The following is a 23,923-nucleotide window of genomic DNA, read 5'->3' as shown; positions in this document are numbered from 1 at the left end:
CCCCGTTGACTCTACCTGCACCTCTCACTGAGCTGGAGTACAGGAGTCGACTGAGAGCGCTAGGGGATCGATTTATCGCGTTTAGACTAGATGCGATAAATCGATCCCTGCTGGATTGATTGATGCCTGCTGATCCATCTGGTAGTGAAGACATACCCTTAGTGATTGGCTTCACAAGAAGTAGGACTGAGTGGCTTATAGGCTATAAAGCTTTACATTGTTTTGTTATTGAGTGCAGTTCTGTAACAAAAAAATTCTACATTTGTAAGTTGTGCTTTCATGATAAAGAGGTTGCACTACGCTACTTGTATGAGATGTATTGAAAAATACTATTTCTTTAATGATTTTTACAGTGCAGATATTTGTAACTATTAACTAAGATTTGTAACCTGTCCTTTAAATCGGCTTCGGTACCCAATGACTGGAAGTTAGCTAATGTAACGCTAATATTTAAAAAGGACTCTAGAAGTGATCCCGGCAATTACAGACCGGTAAGTCTAATGTCGGTACCGGGCAAATTAGTCGAAACGATACTTAAGAATAAAATTGTCAGACACATAGAAAAACAAACTGTTGAGCAATAGTCATCATGCTTTTCTGTAAGGGAAATCATGTCTCTAATCTATTAGAATTTTTTGAAGGGGTCAACAAACATGTGGATAAGGGGATCCAGTGGCATAGTATAGCTTAGATTTCAGAAGCCTTTGACAAGGGTCTCACCAAAGGCTCTACGTAAAGTAAGCTGTCATGGATAAAGGAAGGTCCTTTCATGGACTGAGAATTTGGTTAAAAGGCAGGAACGAAGGTGGATTACAGAAATTCAAATGGGGAGGGTAATAGTAGGTCCCAGAGATAGTCCTAGACCAATCTATCAATTATTCATAATGATTGGAGAAAGGGTAAAAAGTGAGGTGGCAAGTTGCAGAATATTAAACTGCTCAAGATAATAGACCGAAAGCAAACTGGAAGAACTCAAAAAGATTTCACAAAAAGTGATTTGGCAACAAAATGGCAAATGAAATTTAATGTGGATAAATGTAAAGCAATGCACTTGAAAAATAACCCAAATATACATACAATAGGGGGGCTAATTAGCCTAAATAGTCAGGAAAAGATCTGGAGTCATCGTGGGTTCTCTGAAGATCCATGCAGTGTGCAGAGGGTCAAAAGCAACAGGATGTCAGGAATTTAAAAAGGGAATGAGAATAGATCTGGTATATGTTTATGCCTTCTTATAAAATCCATGGTAGTTATTGATATGTCTGTTTATCATAAGAGATACTGCACTAGAAAAGGGTTCAGAAAAGGGAACTAAATGATTAGGGGGCTGGGAGGGTCCATATGAGGCGATTAAAGAGGCTAAGACGTTGTTTGTATTGTAGTACTATGTGGTATATTAGATGTATAAATATTTTTTTATTGAGTGATGTGGAGAAAGGATAAGGAAAGTTATTTATTATTATTATATGAATAGTGTAATAATTTGTGGTAGCAGGTAAACAAATAAAGTAAGTTTCTTTCATGTCAGGCGCAAGTTCACTTGTGAACTCCTTACCTGGGGTTGAGGTGAATAAGGCAGGAAGCGTTTATAAAGAGAACTGCTAAATTCATGGTGTTAAGTCATAAATGGCTATTAGCGGAAGGGTAAGATTGGGTCCCTAGCCTCGTTAATCAGGATGAGATGGATGGCAGGAGAGAGATCATTGATTCCTTGCCTGTTAGTTCACTTCCCTGGAGCACCTGGCATTGGCCACTGTCTAGCAGATAATTGGGGCTAGATGGACTTTGGTTGACCCGGACGGCGTTCTTATGTTCTTATAAAAATAATATAAAGTGAATAGTGCCCATTTGTTATTTGTTTGTAATGGAATCTATATTTGAAACATCCAAAAATATTTATAAATTTCTACTGGTATTCTAGTTGTCTAACAGCAATTAAACTGGCAATTAATCTGAGTTATTGTGTGAATTAACTGCAATTAATGAGCCCTAGTAGATAAATTAGATGTATCAAGTTAGCAAGCCTGCCACAATTCACCTTAAGTAATTAAGAACTAGCTGAAACAATTTTTGAACATGTAGTGTTATCTTTGAGAACCATGGAGGATAGATAAGTCCCAAAGGTCTAGAGAAGGGAAAAGAGCACTATCTTTAAAAGGGGGAAGAGAGGACAGAGAATTAACGACACTTGGTGAGTGAATTACAGATTTTAGTAAAAAATTCTTTGTGTTGCCATTAGTAATCATTTAGTTCATTAGTCCTCTTAGTGAACAATGTGCCAAAGGTTATTAAATAAGTCTACCCTACCCTGAACGCTGCTGTGTTATCTGAACTCAAAAGCTAAGCAGGTCAGGTGGTAGTACTTGGATGGGAGACTACAGGATGCTGTAGGCTTGGTGGGAGGATAACTTTGGTTGAGCATTCGCCTGCTAAACCCAGGGCTGTGGCTCAATCCTTGAGGAGCCATTTAGGGAACTGGGGTAAAAATCTCTCTGGGGATTGGCTGCTTTGAGCAGGGGGTTGACTAGATGATCTCCTGAGGTCCCTTCCAACCCTGCGATTCCATGAAGTAAAATGGAACAATGAAGTGTGTTTCAAAGTTGTTGTTACGTCTAATAGATTAAAATCCTGTTTGTCATGTGAGGGGTCATAAACAGATAGCTAAGGTTAATGTCTCTTTCACTGTAAAGGTATCTGGAACACATGACCAGAGACCAATTCAGGAAGACAGATGACTTTCAAATCTGGGTGGAGGAAGCTTTTGTGTTTGTGTTCTTTGTTCAGTCCGTGTTCTCTCTTGGGGGAGAGGCATTGTAAGCAGATTCCTCCAATCTTCAAAAAAAAATCTTTCTGTTAATTCTAGTAAGTTCAGGAAAGGCGCTTTAGTCTTTTTTTAATTGTTTTTCTTTATTTGCAATGTGTGTTTCTGAAGTATTTTAAATTTGCATTTGTGCGGAGAGGTTTTCTTCTAGTGTCTATAAGCTGAAAGACCCTGTAATACCATCTTGAAATTACAGTGAATATCTTTACTCTTCTTTTTTTATTAAAAGCTTTCTTTTAAAAGACTAATGAGTTTTTTTCCCTCGTTAGGCTAAGTATTGAGTTCTGTACTCACAGACTTGGGGCGGGGGGAGAAGGTAAATGTCCCTTTGTTTTGATCTGTTTTAGATTTCACGGAGCTGAATCGTTATGCGTCTGGGGAGGGAAAAAGGGGAGGGTGGATTCTCGTGTTTTAGATTCAAGGAGTTTGATCACAGTGTCTTCTAGGGTACCCGGAGGGAGGGAATTGGAGAGGCAAAACGCTAAAGGAAAGGGTTTACTTTCTTGGGTCAAATCCAGGGGATCGGGTCTTGGGTCCCAAGGAAGGTTTTTGGGAGACCAGAGTTTATCAGGCACTCCAAGTCCTGATTGGTGGCAGCTATCAGATCTAAGCTGGTAATTAAGCTTAGGGGGATTCATGCTGGTACCCCATCTTTTGGACGCTAAGGTTCAGAGAGGGGAATTATACCATGACAGAGGGAGTTAAAAGAATTCCAAACTTTCTTAAAATCTATGAAACCACTTAAAGCCCACACAAATAATAATAGCACAATTATGATCTGATACAGATCTTCAATTATACACAGCTGAAGAGATGGAAATCTACCTATATATGGCATGAGTTTCTAATGAAAAGTAATTATGTATTTACCTATTTTCCAATCATTTCATGCAAAGCAGAATTATTCCAACATAATGCACACTCACATTTCTTTCTTTGCCCCACGTAAGATAAAAAAAAAATTACATCCAAATCTAGCTTTTTTGTTTTATTGCTTCCTCAGCAAAATAGCCCAATGAGTGAACTAAGTAGCAAGTAGTTTGTAAACACTGATTCTTACCAAAAAAATCAAACAAAAATCAAAGTACAATACTGATAACTTTTGAAAACCCTAGAAAATAAGTTTTATTCAAAGTGTTTCTTTATACCATTCAGTAATCCATGTCTCTGTATTTAGTTTAATATTTTATTCTACATGCATACATACTACCCATGAGAATGTCCTCAGAGAAAATTTCTATAGAGGTGTAAACAGCAGAAGTCTATAGAGATTAAATAGGGCTATATAGCAATTATTCAAAATGCCTAATTAATAGAAAAATACTTTCTATAAGCTTTAAAACCATCCTATGAAACTGTATAGAAAAGTCATGTCTACTACATTCACTAGTAGGGCTGCATTACACACAAATGGCAAAGCTGCATAAGTACCCTCAGGAAGGTTGGGGTGGGGTGGGGTGCGGCGGGTTGGGGAAGTGCAGGGACAGACTGATAGAGGCAAGAAAACAAAGCTAAAATTTGATCTAGTATAAACTTTCAAAAGTGCCTAAATGAGTTAGGAGTCTAATATCCATTTTCAAACGTGACTTAGGCACTTAAGAGTCTAAATCCAAATGACTTTCAATGAGGCTTATGTTTCCAAATGCATAAATCACTTTTGAAAATGGGTCTTAGATTCCCCTAAATTACCGAGGGTCAGATTTTAAAGGCATTTAGGCACCTATCTGCATCTCTATAAATACCAGCACCTAAATTAATACCTTTAAAAATCTGGTCCTTAGGCATTTTTGAAAATTTTACCCCAATCTAAAATTATTATAATTTGCTGAGGAATGAGAAGGAAATTAAACAGAAATAAAGCACTTCCATTTAATCACGACTTCATAGTAATCTTGCTTTGCTGTTGCAGAATTAGTCAGGAGAGGGAGTTCTAATTAATTAACCAACTCTATTCCCTGAGTGATGCCAATAGCAGGAAAGGTACGAAAGGTAATGGGGAAGTAAGTAAGGCCAAGCAGTATTGGCTTGTGCTCCATAAGAGAGAGAAGAAAATATGGTTGGTTAAATAAAAGTACAAAATGACAACTACAAACTGGAATCCCCCACAACCAGAACGTCCATTGACTTCAACAAGAGTTCTGAATGTGTGTCTTATAGGAGGGGACCCTTATCAAAGGAAATGTTATTTACTAGCTCTTCCAAGACTACACAAAATGCAGACTACAAGAAAAAAACCCTAATGTCTGGCCTGAATCTTTTAATTATTTTTAACACAAGAGAAAATTTAATATATGTGAAAAATGTAACGTTTTATAAAATCAAGATTCAATTACAAAGTAACATATTAAAGCATTTGTTCTGAATTATTCAATTTACTAAATTCTTCCAAAAATTAAAAAAATCTTTCTAAATCTTCTATGAAAGTTCCTAAAAGCTGAAGTAAATGCTATTTACAATTTCCATTTAACATTAATCATTACCAGTTGCCCCAGGCTTCTCCTTGGAACAACACTGTACATGATTGTGTAATTATCCATTAATCAGTACTGTAACTAATCACTGTACCTTGTAAGTTCTGGGTCTTTAGAGCCAACTTTATTTCATTAAACTAATCTCTAAATCAGAATTACCAGCTGTCTCTTACTTGAATGCAAGGCATGCTTCTATTTTAGAACTGCAGAAGTCAGTAGTGCTTGGGTTTTTGAACAACTGTAGGCTTAATTGCTGGATTTGCTTTTTACAAACAGCAGGCTCATCCATATTAAAGGAGAAACTCATTTTTTTTATCCTTAAACAGCTTCAGAAAATTTAAACTTAAAAAAACCTGACCAAAATGCAGATCTATGGTGCAGTAAGAATGCATGTCAAATCTGACAGAAATGCAAACAGAAGGACCCAAAAATGTGTGTACTTATTTAGAGATAGGGAAGTCCTAGTACAGTTCACTGAAGTTAGAAATATTAATTGCAATGCTTGAAATTCTTTCCTTTTTTCTATATTCAACACATAGCTAAAGATCCTGTTTGGGAAACTTCATTCACTGGCAAGTGAGACTATGGCTACAATAAAGTGACAGGAAAGTGTTAAGCATGAACATGGTATGGCCTGTTATTACAGACAGAGTGATACTCAGATACTGGTGCAGGACCAGCACAAAACCTTCCCTGTCACTGAACCTGCCATGACTGAATTGAGCAAGAAGAGTAAGAGCACGGTTGTTGTAAAAGGGCCTTCCAGGAGGGAAGACCCAGGCCAGCAGTGGCTCCAAGCACCAGCGCACCAAATGCGTACCTGCGGCAACAAGCTGCGAGGGGCATCCTGCTGGTCCCTGTGAGGGTGGCAGTCAGGCAGCCTTCAGCGGCTTGCCTGTGGGAGGTCTGCCGGTCCCGCGGATTCGGCAGCAATTCTGTGGAGGGTACACTGAAGCCATGGGGCCGGGGACCTCCCGCAGGCAAGCCGCCGAAGACAGCCTGCCTGCCGTGCTTGGGGCAGCAAAAAAGCTAGAGCCACCCCTGACCCAGGCATACACACAAACCCAGTGAAAATTTCACTGTGTGTTGTGTGCACAAGGAAAGTCAATGCAGCCTGATTTGTGCACATGCTTATTCCTTCCTGTGCACAGTCAGGCCATAGCACCATTATCCCAGTATACCTGCAGCAAGGCTCACTATGCCTTTTCCCCACCTACCAGCTGAAGCAGTAACCAGAAGCTCCTTGCAATTGCTGCCTCTGAGCCATGATGTCCTAGTGCCACCCTCCAAGCTCCAGAAGCAGCTGGGTTCCCTTCCCTGCTAAAGGGAAGAAGTTGCTAAGATTCACATGCCTCTTTCCACTAGGCCGTTACTGGCAACATCCCTCAGGCCAACGTGACATCACACCATCAATAACTTCAAACACAGTACATGACTGGGCCTGGCTTTAAACTGCTTATGGAACATGGTGAAGGTCCAGTCAGCATTATAAATTAAAACCATGCTCATAATAGCATTAGGGAACAGCAGCATTGTTAGCAGGTCTCTGGGCTCTCTCTGTGCTTGCTGGAATGGATGTCTGTGCCTGAACACATTAAGTTAGCATTATCTGTGCACTCTCCGCAGGAGTTTTGCTATAATGCCACTTTTAGAAGAAACTACAGGTTTTCTGTACAGGTTTCCTGTACCCTCAAAGCATGAGATGCCAGACAGAACAAGCTGAGCTACATCCCAATGAACATATATGGATGTACTGTCACATAGAGTAGGGTCTGTGAAATAAAGAATCTGGCCTGTACATTGGTGTGTGGTGGCTGGGTTACCGGGAGTATTCCCGCACCCTGAGAATCTAGCAGACAGCTATAATTGTTCCCTAGTCTCTTTATATCTGTCGATGGATGCACAATACCCCAAAGAAGGCAAATAGGAGGCAGGCCATGGCCTGGGCACATTAGAGCAGGTGAATTGTACCAGAGGAGTCAGGCTGACTCATCTCATAGGAAGGTGCAGCCAGCAAACCCCTCACTCATGGTAGAGAGCTTGGGGAGAAAGGATTGGGCTACCATACTGCCCCCAAGACAGGGCTGTGACTTAAAAGTATAGCCCTAAGTAAGGGTCAGTCCTTGACTGGAAGGTGAAGGTGCACATACTAGTGGGAGAAAAGCCAAGAGAAGCAGACAGCTTCAAGAAAGAAACCCGAAATTGCAACCCTGATATAGCACACAGGACACTACTACCAATCCTTTACCATTGTAACTGTTTTCCTGACCTGCAGTCATGCGGCTTCTTGTAGCTTGTATCAATCAATGGTAAGAGTAAGTAAGTGTCTGTTTTTATGTTTTTCATCTGGTTATCTCTCTTTATTCAATAAATACTGTCATAATTAGGATTTGATTGTTGAGTTTGGAGTCACAGCTGTTTGATTAGATTAAGGATCCTCTGCCCTCTGGGCAGGAAAAGAAACCTTGTCCTCCTGATCAGACAGTATTGGAGAGTGAAGCACCTAGATGCATCTATCGTAGATTTTAAATGACACAGTCCATGTTTCTCTAGCCAACAAATCTCTTTAGATAGAATGTGCTGATCCAGGCCACTGTAGTGCTAAGATGTGACCTAGGGTATCAGTAATGTTACAAGCTCTAAACTATGGCTAAGCATTCAGAATGCAGCACTCCAATTATGCAAGTGTATTTTTAAAGTAACATACAAGAACACAGGCATGCAATGTATTTTCAAAATGGGTGTTGCACCGTGCACACAGTGTCGCATGACTCATTCAGCACTTCACAGAAATGGGAAGTGCATGGGCAGATTTACAAGTTCAGATGCATAAGCTAAAAGGGAGACATGCTCATGTGTTTAAACATAAACTTTCTTACTATTTCACTGTACAGGAACTCCTCACTTAAGTTGTCCTGGTTAACGTTGTTTCAATGTTAAGTTGCTGATCAATTACGGAACAAGCTCGTTTAAAGTTGTGAAATGCTCTCTTCTAACGACTTTGGCAATTGCCTGTTTTGTCCACTGCTTGTAGGCAGAGCAGCCCATTGCAGCTAGCTTGTGAGTGGTTGGAACCAGGGCCCCCCTATCAGCTCCCCACTCCCCTAAGTTCCCTGTGCAGCAGCAGTCCCTCCCCCCATTGCCATGTGCTGCTCCTGCTTGCTGTATGGGGGGAGGGGGGAAGTGGGGGCTAATGTCAGGGTGTCTTCCCCTCCCCCATCTTCCATAGAGCGGGGGCACACAAGATGGAGGGAGGGGGCTTCTAGGGAGTAGCTGCTGGTCTCAGGTCTCAGAAGGTGATTTAATTAACCAGGCAGTGTACTTAAGCCTGGGATCAGCTACTTAACGGGGAAATGCACATTTTTTCTCTCACACATGGGGTGTGTATCTCTGTCTGCCCTCCCTCCTTTCCCGCTGCCTTGTAGAGTGTTGTGTCAATTGCTACTGTTGTGTCAGGGCTCAGTCAATTGCTAGTTCATTTAGCAGTAAGGCATTCCCTGGGAAATATCCCACCCTCTGACTCCTCCACCTTAACCAAGCTTCACAATCATCATCACTGTGTACCAGTATTAAATTATTTGTTCAAAACTTATACTGTGTGTGTTTGTGTATAATATAGTCTTTTGTCTGGCGAAAAAAAAACTTTCCTGGAACCTAACCCCTTCATTTACATTAATTATTATGGGGAAATTGGATTCGCTTAACATTGTTTCGCTTAAAGTCACATTTTTCAGGAACATAACTACAATGTTAAGTCAGGAGTTATGTATGATGAATGAAGCAGGGTCCCCTGGAAAACAAATAAAGCGCATGTGGCACTAGGCAGAGACCTTGGAGATTTGGAATCTTTTACTGTCTCTCTCACAAACTTTGTACGAGCAAGCCACACTTAATTTCTCTGTACTACAGTCTCACATTTGTAAAATGGGAATACTGCTTGACTTTGCAGGGGTGTTACAAAGATCAATTCACTAACCTCTGTGAGATGCTCATCTACTAATATAATGAACACCACAGAAAAGTCTACAAAGAAGGAAAAGCAATTTTATGGGCAGCAGTGTTTGGATGATGTGCAGTATATGAAGCAGGCATGAAGCCATAAGGTGGATGATGGAGATAAAAAGAAAAACTCAACAGCTGCCTCATTCACGCAGCAACGTCCACCTCATTCACTGAATGAGATGAGGTCCTGTAAAAAAGTTTAGTGTGATTATATAATAAAATACTGTAATGCTTTATGGCCAAAGGCACATAATTAGTCAGGCAAACTTAACTTTGTCTTGTCCTGGCTTCTGAGTGCTTTACTTTGCAACTGTAACTCTTTTAATATAATTTAAATAGATTGATACTAATACCTGATAGCTCTATTGGCATGCACATTAAAAAGTGCTTGTCTAAATAAAGAAACGACTGTAGTTTGGTTTTAATTATTTATGATAATACTTCAAAATATATGGTACTAGTAAATATGCTGTAATAAGGGAGGCAGTGTGACCTAGTGGATAGAGCATTGGACTGGCTCTGGAGATGTAGATTCTATTCCTGGCTCTGCCGCTGGCCTCCTGGGTGACCTTCGACCAGTCACTTCACTTCTCTGTGCCTAGGGCCTGGTCTACACTGCAGAGTTAGGACAATACAAGCTGCTTTAATTATATCAGTGAACACATTACAGCCTTGTTCCCGCCGATGTAAGTGCCCTACTACACCATCATAATGCCACCTCCACCAGAGGCGTAGGGCTTATGTTGGTATATTTAGGGCAAGACAGTGTCCCTGTAGACACTGCATTACTTACATCTATTGGCTATCATTCTCGTCAATTTCACGGAGCTGTGAAATTGACAAGAAAGCCAGCTCCTGGCTCCCCAGCTGAGCCACTCAGACTCCTGGCTCCCCACAGTGAGCTCTGCTGCTCCCCAGGGTCCTGGGTTCCCACTCTAGCCCGGCTGCCACCCAGGGTCCCCAGGCTCTTGGCTCCCCGCTGGAAGCATTGCAGTCAACTGGACTCTGGGTGGGATCTCCCCACCAGGAGCCCGGCTGCCCCCTGGGGTCTCGGCTCCCCACTGGGAGCACAGCTGCGCTCAGCGGGGAGCTCTGTGCCCACACTCCAGTTGGCTGCGGTGCTCCTGATGGAGGGGAGCAGGACTCCTGGTCGGGAGATCTGTGCCCAGTGTCTGGTCAGCTGCCCCATTCCTGGTGGGGAACAGGGAGCCAAGAGGGGAGGGGCAGCCCGGTGGGATGTCAGGCTACTAGCAAGGAGCTGTGTGGAGCTGACAGCCTTGGCTCTCAGCCCCCTGCACTGCCCCTCTGAAGTTGGTGGAAGCGTTCTTGGTGAGAACACGCATCACAGACAGAAGAAAGGCAGTGTGGACATGTAAGTCAACCTAACCTAGGACAACTTAAGTCTATAGTGTAGACATGCTCTTAGTTTCCCCATCTGTAAAACAGGGATTCTGGGACTAGCCTCCTTTGTAAAACACTTTGAGATCTATGGATGAAGAGCTAGGTATTATTATTATTATTAGGTGTCAGTAATACAAGATCTCAGCCCCATTCTGTTATTAAATCTTTGCTGAGAACTGAACAGGGATTGCCTTTTTGAGTGTGAATTAGAGGGGTCCTGCTACAACACAATAGTTTTGGACACTCAAAGATGCATACAGTAACTCCTCACTTAACGTTGTAGTTATGTTCCTGAAAAATGTGACTTTAAGTGAAACGATGTTAAACGAATCCAATTTCCCCATAAGAACTAATATAAATGGGGGGGTTAGGTTTCAGGGAATTTTTTTTTTTGCCAGACAAGAGGCATTATATACATTTTAAACAAGCAATTTAATACAGTTATAAGTTTTAAACAATTTTAAACAAGCAATTTAATACTACGCTGTGGGGAGTACTGTGCACGTGCTGTGTGTGTTTACAAACATACTGTACATACAATACAGTACTATAATTGGGAGGTGCCTCTGCCTTACCCTACACAGGCATAGCCCACTGGCACTGGAGATGAGGCAGGCAAGGAGGCTGAAGGCACTGTAGGCTAAGAGAAGCATGTTGTGCAGCAGTGGCAGCTTCCCCTACTCTGCAAGCACCAGGAGCGGGGGGTGAGGGGCTCAACCCTCAACCCGCCCACTCCCCCCTTTCCCCCAAACCCCCATCCTTGACCTGACTCTTCTCCCCCCCACCTCCTCCCTCTTTACTTCCCACACTGCATCCTTGCTCCTCCTCCCTCCCTCCCCTCCCTTCTAAACGCTGCAAGTCAGCTGATTGCCACTAGCAGGAGGCAGGGGAGAGGCGCTCCGAGTCCTCACTCCTCCTTCCTCCCTCCTGCCTGGGGCAATCAGCTGGCTTGCGGTGTTTAGGGGGAAGGAGGGAGGGGGAGGAGCGAGGACTCAGCATGCAAGCTTCCCCTCCCTCGCCCCCGCCTCCTGCCCAGAGCAATCATCTGGCTTGCGGTGTTGAGGACGCGGGGGAGGGAGGGGGAGCCTGCATGCCCAGTCCTCACTCCTCCCCACTCTCACCCCCAAAACACTGTAAGCCAACTGATTGCAGCGGGCAGGAGACGCGGTGGGGAGGAGGAGGGGAAAGGGACTGATCCACGGGGTCTGCCGGTGGGTGGGAGGTGCTGTGAGGAGCAGGGGACAAAGGGAGGCTGCCAGCTGTGGAAACAGCAGGCAGCCAAACAATGTAAGAGTGGAGCATTGTACAACTTTAAATAAGTATGTTCCCTAATTGATCAGCAATGTAACAATGAAACAATGTTAACCGGGATGACTTAACATGAGGAGTTCCTGTACTTGATGGTTGAATCTTTTCTCATTTCCACAATGATACATATATCAGTTTGCCAAAATTACTTGGTTGTGGTTTAATATATAACCTGAATATATGTTTGTTTGTTTTTTAAAAATCTCATGATTGTTTTCATAATATTTTTTTTTCTTCTAGAGACACTAAGATGAGTTTAAAAGTTTATGCTCATCCCAATTTGGATAAAAAATTACCTATGTTGAAAAATTACCCAATTTCTGCTTTCACACATCTAATCTGATGGGATGAAATACACAAAAGTTTTTCACCTGGATGAAGGTCTGTACCTGGTTGACTATTCAGGCCTGGGAGAGATTCCTGTAGCTGATAGGTTGATGATGATGAAGACGTGCCATCAGCTGTGTTGTTTGAGGTCATATATGCTCCATATGTTGATGCTGAATAATACTGTGCATATTGGTTTTGGCCAAAAGCTGTGTAGGATGGATAATCCTGGAAAAAGTAATGCCAATTTATTAAGTGAACTCATTTCTTTATCATGTATTTTAAATGAAAAGGTTGATCAAATTTTCTCATGAAGATTGCAATATGTGGTTAGATATTAAAGTACACTGCTGTCCTATCAAACACTGAATCACAATAGTCCTGTTTTAACCTAAATTGGTCAAATTATGCAATTGCCTGATCACTTAAAATATTTTCTTATTCTGTAGCATATATAAAAGTATCAATATTCATACCTGTTGTGAACTACTGAAGTTTGTAGAATTCGAGACTGAATTATTTGCATAAATAGTAGATGAGGGTGTAAAACTAGAACCTAAATTTAAAGGAAATAATTTGTTACAAGAACCTATTTGTGTACTGAAAACATTTTTCATATTACAACACAGACAAATCAGAAGCACAAATAACTGAGATTCTGACTTCAAAATATAAAAAATTCTAATGAATGCTCAACAGAAATAAAAAATTGCTTCCAGATTTATATTTTCCCTTTTCATATTGTTCAAGAAAACTTGGAAAATATGTTCATGAAAAACTTATCACACTTACTACAGTGCCTCAACCACTCCCTTGTTTCTTTTTTTTGTTCTTTCTCTCTTTATGTATATTCATTGCTTAGTTCACCTTCACTTGCACCATCCAGTCTCAGCATAAAACAGTTCAAATCCCATCTCCCACTCAGGTAAAAGGGGGGCTTGAACCAAGGATTTTTCACATTCTAGATGAATACCATATCCACTGGGTTAAGAATTGAAGGAAGCAGATCTCCTTTCTCCATTGTTTTGTGTAAGCTCACCTGTAGGCAGGCAAGCTAGTTAGGAGGAGGAACATCTACCTTCCCCGGTTTCTGTATCACCCTGGGGCTTAGGCAGCTGCATGCTAGGAATGGGGCTGCAGTGCACATGCTGAAAGGCAGTAACCTAGATCCCAAGGGAACTTTTACTGCAACAAAATTTTGAAGTGCCAAGTGAGTTTAGGCATTTACAGGATGTAGTGGCAGCTGAGCGGGGATTTTGTGAAGCCTAGTGGGACCTGATTCTGGGATTTAGGCACCTGAAGTGGCAATCAGGTACCTAAGTCCTTTTGTGAATCTAGCCCCTTGTTCCTATTGATTTCAATGGGAATTAAGTGACTAACCTGCTTGGATTCTTTTGAAAATCTCACTAGGTGCCTATCTGCATCTTTAAACCCTTAGATACTGGCCCTGAGTCTTTTGATAACTGTTTCTTACAAAGAAATGCACATCATAATGCTACATTAAAAGATAATACCTTGCATGAAGTCAGGTATCAGCCTGCATATACATTTCACTTACTTTAATGCAACATAGGCACCTAAATACCAGGGACGCCCAAGGGTGGGAGGGGGGAAGTGGGGTAATTTGCCTCAGGCCTCGGGCCCCACGGGGGCCCCCATGAGAATACAGTATTCTATAGAATTGCAACTTTTTTTTATGGAAGGGGCCCCGGAAATTGCTTTGTCCCAGGCCCCCTGAATCCTCTGGACAGCCCTGCTAAATACCTTTGAACATCTGAACCTAAAGGCCTACTTCAGATATTCCTACTCACACGTTTTATGAGTGAGCAACACCTCACTCATAAGTAGTGCCTCTGAAATGAAAGATGGAAAATGATGATGGTGGTTACTGACCTGGCATTTGATAAGAATACGGTGTTTGGCCAGGCTGTGGTGTGGAAAACCCTGGACTGTAACTGAGGCACCCACTCTGCAGTGGTGACTGTGTTTGCGAAAGCCCGCTTTCCGTCTTGATGCCTGGCAACATTACACCCAAATCTGTGTGAGAAATTAATTTTCAACCAATACTTTAAAATATTTTCTTGCAGATGGGGAGAAAAGTAAAGAATGTTCAGGTTGACAATCTTACTTCTAGTTAAGAAGGAATAACAATCAGAGGTAAAATACCGTAAGTAGGCAAGCTGTAAGGCTGTCCAGTCTGTGAGTAGGCTGTATAGACTGCAGGCTGTTGCATTCCTGAATACTGGGTCTGTCCGGAATAGGCAGACATTGTTTGAGCTGCTGGTGTAGAAAGAATGTGTGGATAGGGCCTAAATATTAGGAAAAATAGCATTACTGTGGCAACAAATACTTTGCATGTTGATTCAAGCAATAAAAGAAAAAGGTTTCAAGAAGTCAATAAATAGTTTTCTTTGTCAACAATTACTCTTCTGGAATCCAATCTAACCTTACTGAAGTAAATGGAGAGACTCTCTGGGTCACATTCTCTGGTGCAGCATGGATGTTTTCTACCATATCACCAGCATAATATAACCTTAAAGCTGCTGTATCCAGCCCTAGGTGGATCATCCCACTGTTAACATAGCACTATAGGGTTTTGCGTCCCGCCCCCCTTGGAGCAATGAACATCTGGCATTAGTCAATCAGAGGTGTCCTCAGGCTGCTCTAACCCAGTGAAGGAGAACTGTCCTAGACACAGTGGCAGCAGGATCAGGGAAATACAAATGTGAGCACCAAGATACACAAACTTGTACTGTGTGCAGTAGCTGTAGCTGAGGATCTGGCCCTCTGACTTCAATGGGAGAGGGATTGAGCCCATAGCGTGGCATTAAAAATGCCTACAGTAATACTTCAACAAGATGGGCTTTCAACATTTGGAAAATTTGGGTTACAGAAAAAAGAATGGAAATACAAGTAATCTTTTGTTTATGAATACTGAAGTTTTACAGGAAGAGTGAATAAAATCAAGTTTACAATTTTTACCCTCCAGAGTTGCAAAAATGTATTCAGAAATATTTGTCTTGGAAAGTCAAATAAGATTTTATGGACCAAGAGTCATCAAACACACTCTGAAGAATTATTGTAACTGAAACCTAGCCATTAAAAGCCATGACTAAATATCAAATACTAATTTCTTTTGCTTTTTTCCCTAACCACTTCAGCATAGTTGGCAGCAGTTGCTATCAGAAAAAGATTACAGTTTAATTTAGATGCCAAAAATTATTACAGTAAATTACAAATTCAATAAGACCTTGTAATATATTTGGACAAGAATATCTGATGCGCTGTTAGCCAAATCCCCTCATAAGTGAAATTAGAAAGACTACGCTTAGTTCACTGATGTTTGCAGTGTTGTTGTAGTTGCCTGAAGAAGAGCTCTGTGTAAGCTCAAAAGCGTTTCTTTCACCAACAGAAGTTCATCCAATAAAAGATATTACCTCATTCACCTTGTCTTGCTAATATGCAGTGTTGTGTAGCCGTGTTGGTCCCAGGATATTAAAGTCTCTCTCTAATATGCATAGTTTTGACATTTACTTGTCATCTTATTATATATTTGTTATATCATGATGTGAATACAAATGTACCAAAACAAAGTAGCTTAAGAAAGCATAACCTGCTAATGTTTCAACGTTTTCATTTTAGAAACATAATGCCAAATTTTCAAATATAGCCTCCTACCTGGCCCTGTCAAGTATGCAGAAGCAAACAAACTTCACACTGCAATCAAGAACATGTGTGCACAAAACTGGTAGTGCCACATGCAAATGAGTATGCTGCCAACTCTAGTGATTTTATGTCAAATCTCACAATATTTGGTGTTTTGTTAAAGTCCCAGCTCTCTGAAGTCATGTGACTACACGAGAATCTCAATTTTAAGTGGGGGAAGGGAGTAAGTATCTAATCCAGGGTTTCTCAAACAGGGGTCGCTGCTTGTGTTGGGAAAGCCTCTGGTGGGCTGGACCAGTGTGTTTACCTGCCCCGTCCCCAGGTCCGGCCGATCGTGGCTCCCACTGGCCACAGTTCACTGCTCCGGGCCAATGGAAGCTGCTGGAAGTGGCGCGGGCTGAGGAACTTACTGGCCATCGCTTCCAGCAGCTCCCATTGGCCCAGAGCCGCGATCAGCCGGACTTGCGGATGGGGCAGGTAAACACACTGGCCCAACCCACCAGGGGCTTTCCCTACACAAGCAGCAAACCCTGTTTGAGAAACTCTGCACTAGTACTTATGCATTCAAGTACTCATTTTGCACATAGAATTGTGTTTTTTCCCAATCAAGTGCCTGTTTCCATGCGTTTGAGCATATTCTGTCAGCACAACTTACATGCACACGTTTGAGAACTTGACCACTAGGGTTCAATCTTGCCCTTACATGTGTGCACAAAATCAGTTATATATGTTGTGCAACAATAGATAACTGCACATCTAAGAGCCAAACCAAGATCTTCACCAACTGTGTGAGAGAAAAAAAATAGAGAAATGATGCTAATAGGGATCAGTATCAAGTCTTAAATTCTTAACTATGTACCCATTCATTACTACTTTTACTTATTTATTGTGTATTAACACTTGTTGAAAACTTTGAACAACAGAATTGCCTGAAGTCTTGGTCATTCGCTATGATAGGCTAGAAAAGATGTGGTCACTAACTTGGAGGGATATATCTGCGGCGAGTACTGATGTGCCGATCTTGGACTGTAGCCACTACTTGTTATTACTGCAAAACAGAAAACAAGAGTGCAATACTTAACAAAAACAAAAATGGATTTAATTCACATACCAAAACCTTTGCAGAGATAATGAATGCTAAAATATTACATTTGAAGAGTATCTAACTAAAATGGGACAACCTTTTGTCAAGGATAAAATACTACATTTTTAATATGCAAACTGAAAACATACAGTAAACTCCCAAGTAACCCAGGTTGTAAAAATAATTGTCTCCCAGTATCAGCATGCAGCACCTTTTAAATTTGATTTATATATTTCTGCATACATTTTAGAGGCATACAATTCACATATAATATTTGATCCACAAGCCATGAAGCTGTCACTAATGGAAACTTACTATAATGTATTACAAAATTGCCATTTAAAAAAGCTTTGATCTAATGTATAGTATTATATAGGATTGAAAAAATTATAAAATCTCCTTTAAAAACCCAACACTTGGAAGTTTAAATACAATTTGGAATTTGAAAAATATTTTTTCTTTCAAGTTTGAATTTTTTAGTGAATTTTGCAATCATGAAAGATATCAAATTGATAGCCCGGGAAAACAAATTCACCTCAGATCAGTTAGAGCAAGACACTGGCAATATTTTTATTTGAAATGTAAGTAAAACAAATCCCAGTTCAGTCGCCATCAACCTTTTATTTGCCTATACTATTAGCAGCTGTATTCTTCCGAAAAAGCTTATAGAAGGATAGTCATATCCTATTAAAATTTCCAATCAAAAGCAGCACCCAAATTGGACTAATTCCAAGAATTTGGACGTTTCACTTTCCGTTAACCATCTGTCTTGACTAAGACAGATGTATTCCAAATATATGTACTCTGAAGTGTTGAACCAATCCCTTCAGAGCAAATCCATATTGAGAAAATATACAGAGTGTCTTTATTAGGCCATCTGCTGTTCATTCACTGTTCAAAAGATTAAAGTAGTATGCAACGAAGCACTGGAATTTCTGTAGTCTAATCAATCATAGCTGTACTTCAAAGTATACACTTCCTGAGTTGTTCATAATGGTACTGCAAACTTTTAGAATTGTATAAGTGACAAATAGGTTTGGGTTCCTATATATTTTATGAAATATGATATATTTCTACATCCAAGTCTAATGAATGCCTTTAAGATCTACTGCTTTGAACACATGCAGAACTTCATAGTTTTTAAGCTATTTTAAACATATTTAGAACATTTAGGAAAATGTAGAAGAAGGAAAAGAATTAATTCCTCTTAAATGCACATTAGGTTAGCCTGAAAACTAGGAAATATTGGACAATAATTTCTAGACTCTGTGCAATCAGTTTCAATTTGAAACTTGCACAGCATATACATCAAAGCAAACTACTTATAAAACAATGAAGGGTTTTCTCTCTTATTTGCTAAACTCCTGGAAGATAATTACTCTTCCCCACAACACCTCAATGCTCTTTATGAAGACAAAACAGTTAAATAAGATGATCTTGCAGATTCTCAGGTCAACGAACTTCAATGATCCACTAACTGCATCTCTGCAGTTTTTTGACCAGTAATGTAATTAGATGAAATATCAAGCCATTTCTTTTTCTCTTATTTACTGAACTGTATTTTGAGAAGTGGAAGATCCAGCTAATTGACCAACTTTGAAAAACAAAACAGGTTATCATACTACTGTAACTGGTATAAAGTAAACTTTACAACAGCTACAGTGGGTGGACTGTTTTTCTTATCAAATCATTCATAGTGAAATTAGCATTTTTACAGCAAAACACATAATGTAATTAAACAACTCTGCACACCCATCTCTCTATTTTGTGCATTCAGAAAGACTTAAGAAAATATTTTTGAACCTGTCTTGTTTTCATATTTTCATTTTCTTTACATTTCACCTTAATGACTGTACAAATAGTATTGCACTAGTAGTTTTCCTTCTTTCATGGACCTAAACTGATCTCTCTTGAGATGGAAAAAATATAGATGCCCAGGAAGTATTTTTTATGTATATCTATATATATCTCTATATATCTTTTGTTTGCATATATTTTATAATATTAGCTACCTCAACACATCATTGAATGTTCTGAAGACATTGAATCATGCACATAGGTAGGCTATGTAACTTACGTTCTATTCACCATTACTCTCATCCTCCCTTCTCAAACCCTTCTGATAGTTTGTTACACCAATTTGTATATGTTGAATTAGATTGTAAGAACTTTGGGGAACATATTTTATGTATCTGTATATCACCTAGCACAAAGGGACTCTGACCCTGACCAAGTCCTCTGGGTGCTATTAAGGTTGCCTGACATTTTCAGTTATAAAAACCTGTTTTCAGCTGCTTATAACTTTGCCAAACTTTAACTGCTTGGGCGAAAATTTCTATGCTTGATGTCTGTCTCAGGATGAATTTTTTTTTTTTGAAAAAGATCAGCCACAATGCTCCAAGAATGAGGAGAGGGAAAAAGAGTTGTTTTGTCCATGTTAAAACATTCTGGGGACCCTGTTTTAGTGTCCCCATGTTTTGGAACAGGGAATAGAAATGTGACTTTTGTGCGAGGGATATGGTTTTGCTGTCCCTGTGAAAATCCACCCAAATTTTGCCAAGTTATAAGCCTTTGAAAAATCACAGCGCACACAGACGCAATAGCAACCTTTTACATGTTAGTAGCTAAACTCCCTGACCATTACTCTGCAATGAGAATGATCCAGTCCTACCGTAGGTCTGGACTGCTGCAGAGCTGGGTTGGGACACCCGAAATGAGGGCAGAGAGACTGGGCCCAGGCAGCATGGTGGAGAAAGCTGCCTGCTTCGAGGGCAGAGGGGACAAAAGCTGGATATGCAGGGACGGGAGAAGGGGAGTAGTTTGGGGGGTAGGGAGGGAGAAAGGGAAACTGGGGCTGGGAGTTGGGGTGCGGGGCGGAGAGACTGAGACCGAGAGCCAGTGTGGCAGGAGGCAGGAGATAAGCGGAGAGGGTGTAGAAGGGAGGCAGATCTGAAAAGGAGCTAAGGGGTAGGGGGAGAACTGGGACTGACTGGGCAAAGAGACTGGGGCAAGGAGCCGGGGGAATGAGGGGGAAGAAAAATTGGGACAGAGTCAGTGGGGATGGGAATAAGTGTGAAATAATGTTTGGATGCCAGGGTCGGGGAGACAGATGAGTTCAGAAGTCAGACGGAGGAAACTGAGAATGGCTGGGCAAGGAGACTGGAACTGGGAGTCAGGGGAGACTGGGATGAGGAAACTGGAGAGGTAAGACTAGGATTTGTGGGGCAAGGAATCTGGGGCTGGGATGAGCAGCCTGAGGAGTGGAGCCTGGGACTGACCAGATGAGAGGAATAGGACTGGGACAAGGACCCAGGGGAGGGGAACAGGACAGGGACAGGTTGGAGGGGATGGGGGAAAAAGAGGGTCACATTTGGGGGGCCCAGGCAGACGAGTCTGTGCCCATTACAGCATATTCTCCTTCAGAGCCTCGAATGGAACTCAAGATTCTTGAGTCTCAACCTTCCTCTGCTATCAGCAAATATTTGAGAAACCCACTGGCAGTGTGTCCCATCCCCCTCTAGTGTTGATCCACATAGAAAATGACAACCAACTACATCATGAGTTATGCCGTTAGCTCAAGTGGCAGAGATCTGTGTGGTGGATCTAAGGGTTCCACCTTGCTCATGACCCATGTAGGTGTAAATATGATGCCATATGATGAAATTTCTAATTTTTCAGCTTACTGGTTAAAAACTAAGGAAATTACACACACAAAAAATAAGTTAATAACATTATTACGATTTCAAATCCAAACACTCCAAAAATGCCAGAGTTGAAGTTGCCTGTGCAACCGTAATCCAGCCTCCTTGTGTATGAACATTCTGATAAAGGGTTTACTTATGTGATGCAATATTTTTTCCACAGGACACCTGCCTCATTTAGTGCACAGGATCAACTAATTGGGGGATGAACCAGGGATGTGTAGTGATGGAGACTTTTATGCATAGAACCCCGATTTTTTTGTTGCAGAAGTTGGAAAGTACAGAGTGAGTGAGGCAGGAGATTGCAGGAAGATCTCTGGGTTAAGACAGCTGAATGTTGCTCTGGAGAACTAGATTCTACTCCTGTCTGCACCACAGAGTTCTTGTGATGCTGGGCAGGGTTTGAATAGCATGCAGAACATAGGGCCTGGGGCCATACATTGAACAATGAGGAAAATAAAAAACATTGAAACGCTGCTCATTAAGTGAGCACTATCCATTCAGTGCACTGAATGAGGCAGGGATCCAGTGGGAAAAAGTAGCATGTGATCTTCTAATGAAAGACTGGACCATAATGCATATGCACAAGGGGGACAAACTGAGATTGTGCAGGCAAACTTAATTCTCCATTTCCTAACTTTTGAATGCTTGATTTTGTAACCCGTAATAATGTTCTTATAACTCAGTTTTTTGTGTGGATAATAAATATTTACTAAAAAGGGATGAAGATGGAAAGCCTAGAAGTTGCTTGCTACTCCATTAAAATTGATAATAATTCTCAAATTCACCTAACTTTCCGTGCAACTTAAACACAAAACTGTGTGCTGAGCTAACCCTGCAGTCAAGGCAAATTTGTCAAAGCAAGAAAATTTGGAGTTAAACTTTCTCAGTGTCCTGCAGCCCCATGTACAGTACATTGGTATTGTACAGTATAGTCCTCTACAGTATCACAGAGTTTCCTGAATTTTATAAAATATTAAATACCAAAACCAATTCTTTACAGATACATTGTCCTATTGTAGTAGAAGTGGTGCACAAAATTATTTGTATACTTAGTTAAGCCATGCCTGGGGAGAGAAATATTTTCTCAGTGGTAACTTCACAGAGCATTGTGGAATCCTCAGAGAGATTAAATGGTACATATTGTAATACCAAAGGCTGAATTAAGGGGTCTGTGAGAGTTTAACTCGAAATTTACTGGAACTGAGTGGCTTTTCGTTCACTATTAACATTAGTTTATTTGAGTCTGAGATGTGACATTTCCTATTTATTTTAATGTGGCCTTTATGCTATTTAACTTTTACGTGGCTCTAATGTAGCATATATAAGTTTGCAATTATATTATGAGATCAAAAAGTTAATGATGAAGTCAAGTTCACAGGTATTTTTGATTGTAAAATAGTTCTGAAAAGTAACTAGCATGCATGCTTGCTGGCAAGTTTCGTCCCAGTGTGATTTCAAAGAATCTAAATGTTAACCTTTGAAAATGAAGATTTATTACAGAATCATCTATACAGTCTCAACTGTCATTACATTATAAACCCAATCCTGCCCTGGTATATATGATGGAGCAGTCTGTGTGTTCATCACTTCCAGTGTTCAATACGGTCACGAAGCAGCAGTGGATACACTACATTCTGCAGGGCTTGTTCAGCCTCCTTCTCAGCTCCAATGCACTGCCTATTGTCTACAGTCTGTAAGTCAGGAAAATAGAGTTTAACCCCAAGCAAAGATAGTACACAATGGTGGAGACTCAGACTGGTGTCAGCACTGGGAGTTCATCAGTCACTTCACTCTGGCTTCAGTTCAAGAAAGCTTTTAAACACATGCTTAAGTCCATCCTTACTCAACAAAGCATTTAAGCACACACAAAAGTTTAAGCATTGATTAAGTCCCTTTAATGGGGCTTAAGTGTGTGTTTAAGTGCTGAATCAGGGTTCCTGAGAGTAGGAAATACTCCTGACTGTGGTCTGATGTCACCTACTTATATCTATTCATGTAAATTTAACAGATTAGATCAGTGGTCCCCAACCTTTTCGTCTGGCAGGCGCTAGACGAAGGACTGTGGCGGCGGCAGAGCATCTGCCGAAATGCCACTGAATTTCTGCAGCATTTCGGCAGTGATGCCTCTCGATGACGTCGCAGAAATTCGGCGGCATTTTGGCAGATGCTCGACCGCCGGCCAGGACACGGGCGCATTTAGATGCCCTCATGGGCACCGTGGCGCCGGCGGGCACCGTGTTGGGGACCCCTGGATTCGACGGTTTCAACTTACAGACCTGGGCATTTTATCAATCCACAGAATTATGGATTTTTCCCTTCCTCTTCACCCACCCACACATATCCTCTTGCTGGAGCTGGCTATCTCTGGCTGCCAAGTCTGCATCCATAGGGAACCTTTGCTCCAGAAGAGGGATTTAAACTAGGTTCGATGGGGACAGATGAGCAAAACCCACATGTAAGTGGAGAATATGGAGACTTGGGAGATGGGTCGGAAATAGGAGGGAGCATGGGCTATAATGGCAGAGAGAAAGGAGGGTCAGGGCAAAACTGGGAGGCAAGATCAAATCAGTATCTTAGATGCCTATATACAAATGCGAGAAGTATGGGTAATAAGCAGGAAGAACTGGAAGCGCTAATAAATAAATACAACTATGACATTGTTGGCATCACCAAAACTTGGTGGGATAATACACGATTGGAATGTTGGTATGGATGGGTACAGCTTGCTCAGGAAGGATAGACAGGGGAAAAAAGGAGGAGGTGTTGCCTTATACATTGAAAATGTGCACACTTGGACTGAGGTGGAGATGGACATAGGAGACGGAAGTGTTGAGAATCTCTGGGTTAGGCTAAAAGGGGTAAAAAACAAGGGTGATATCATGCTAGGAGTCTACTACAGGCCACCTAACCAGGTGGAAGAGGCTTTTTTAATCAACTCACAAATCATCCAAAGCCCAAAATTTGGTGGCGATGGGGGCTTCAACCATCCAGATATATGTTGGGAAAATAACACAGTGGGGCACAGACCATTCAATAAGTTCTTGGACTGCATTGCAGACAACTTTTTATTTCAGAAGGTTGAAAAAGCTACTGGGGGGAAGCTGTTCTAGATTTGATTTTAACAAATAGGGAGGAACTC

General features: G+C 41.2%; 1 protein-coding gene across 10 annotated transcripts in view; it reads right to left on the bottom strand.

Annotated features, from left to right (window-relative positions):
- Positions 1-23,923, bottom strand: part of EYA4 (EYA transcriptional coactivator and phosphatase 4) — a 244,302-nt gene that overhangs the window by 37,016 nt on the left and 183,363 nt on the right. For 6 of the 10 annotated variants that reach the window (XM_032780517.2, XM_032780514.2, XM_032780518.2 and 3 more), the window contains 5 exons: positions 16,978-17,044; positions 14,497-14,639; positions 14,224-14,367; positions 12,807-12,886; positions 12,375-12,558 (listed from right to left, as the gene is read on the bottom strand). In XM_032780517.2, coding sequence (XP_032636408.1) covers positions 12,375-12,558; positions 12,807-12,886; positions 14,224-14,367; positions 14,497-14,639; positions 16,978-17,044 — 618 coding nt within the window. The remainder of the gene's footprint in view (positions 1-12,374; positions 12,559-12,806; positions 12,887-14,223; positions 14,368-14,496; positions 14,640-16,977; positions 17,045-23,923) is intronic. The other 4 variants (XM_032780521.2, XM_032780519.2, XM_032780527.2 and 1 more) reach the window with 2 other exon arrangements.

Source organism: Chelonoidis abingdonii, chromosome 3 (genome assembly GCF_003597395.2).
Source record: "Chelonoidis abingdonii isolate Lonesome George chromosome 3, CheloAbing_2.0, whole genome shotgun sequence".
NCBI lineage: Eukaryota > Metazoa > Chordata > Testudines > Testudinidae > Chelonoidis > Chelonoidis abingdonii.
This window is presented reverse-complemented; position numbering and strand designations above follow the sequence as displayed.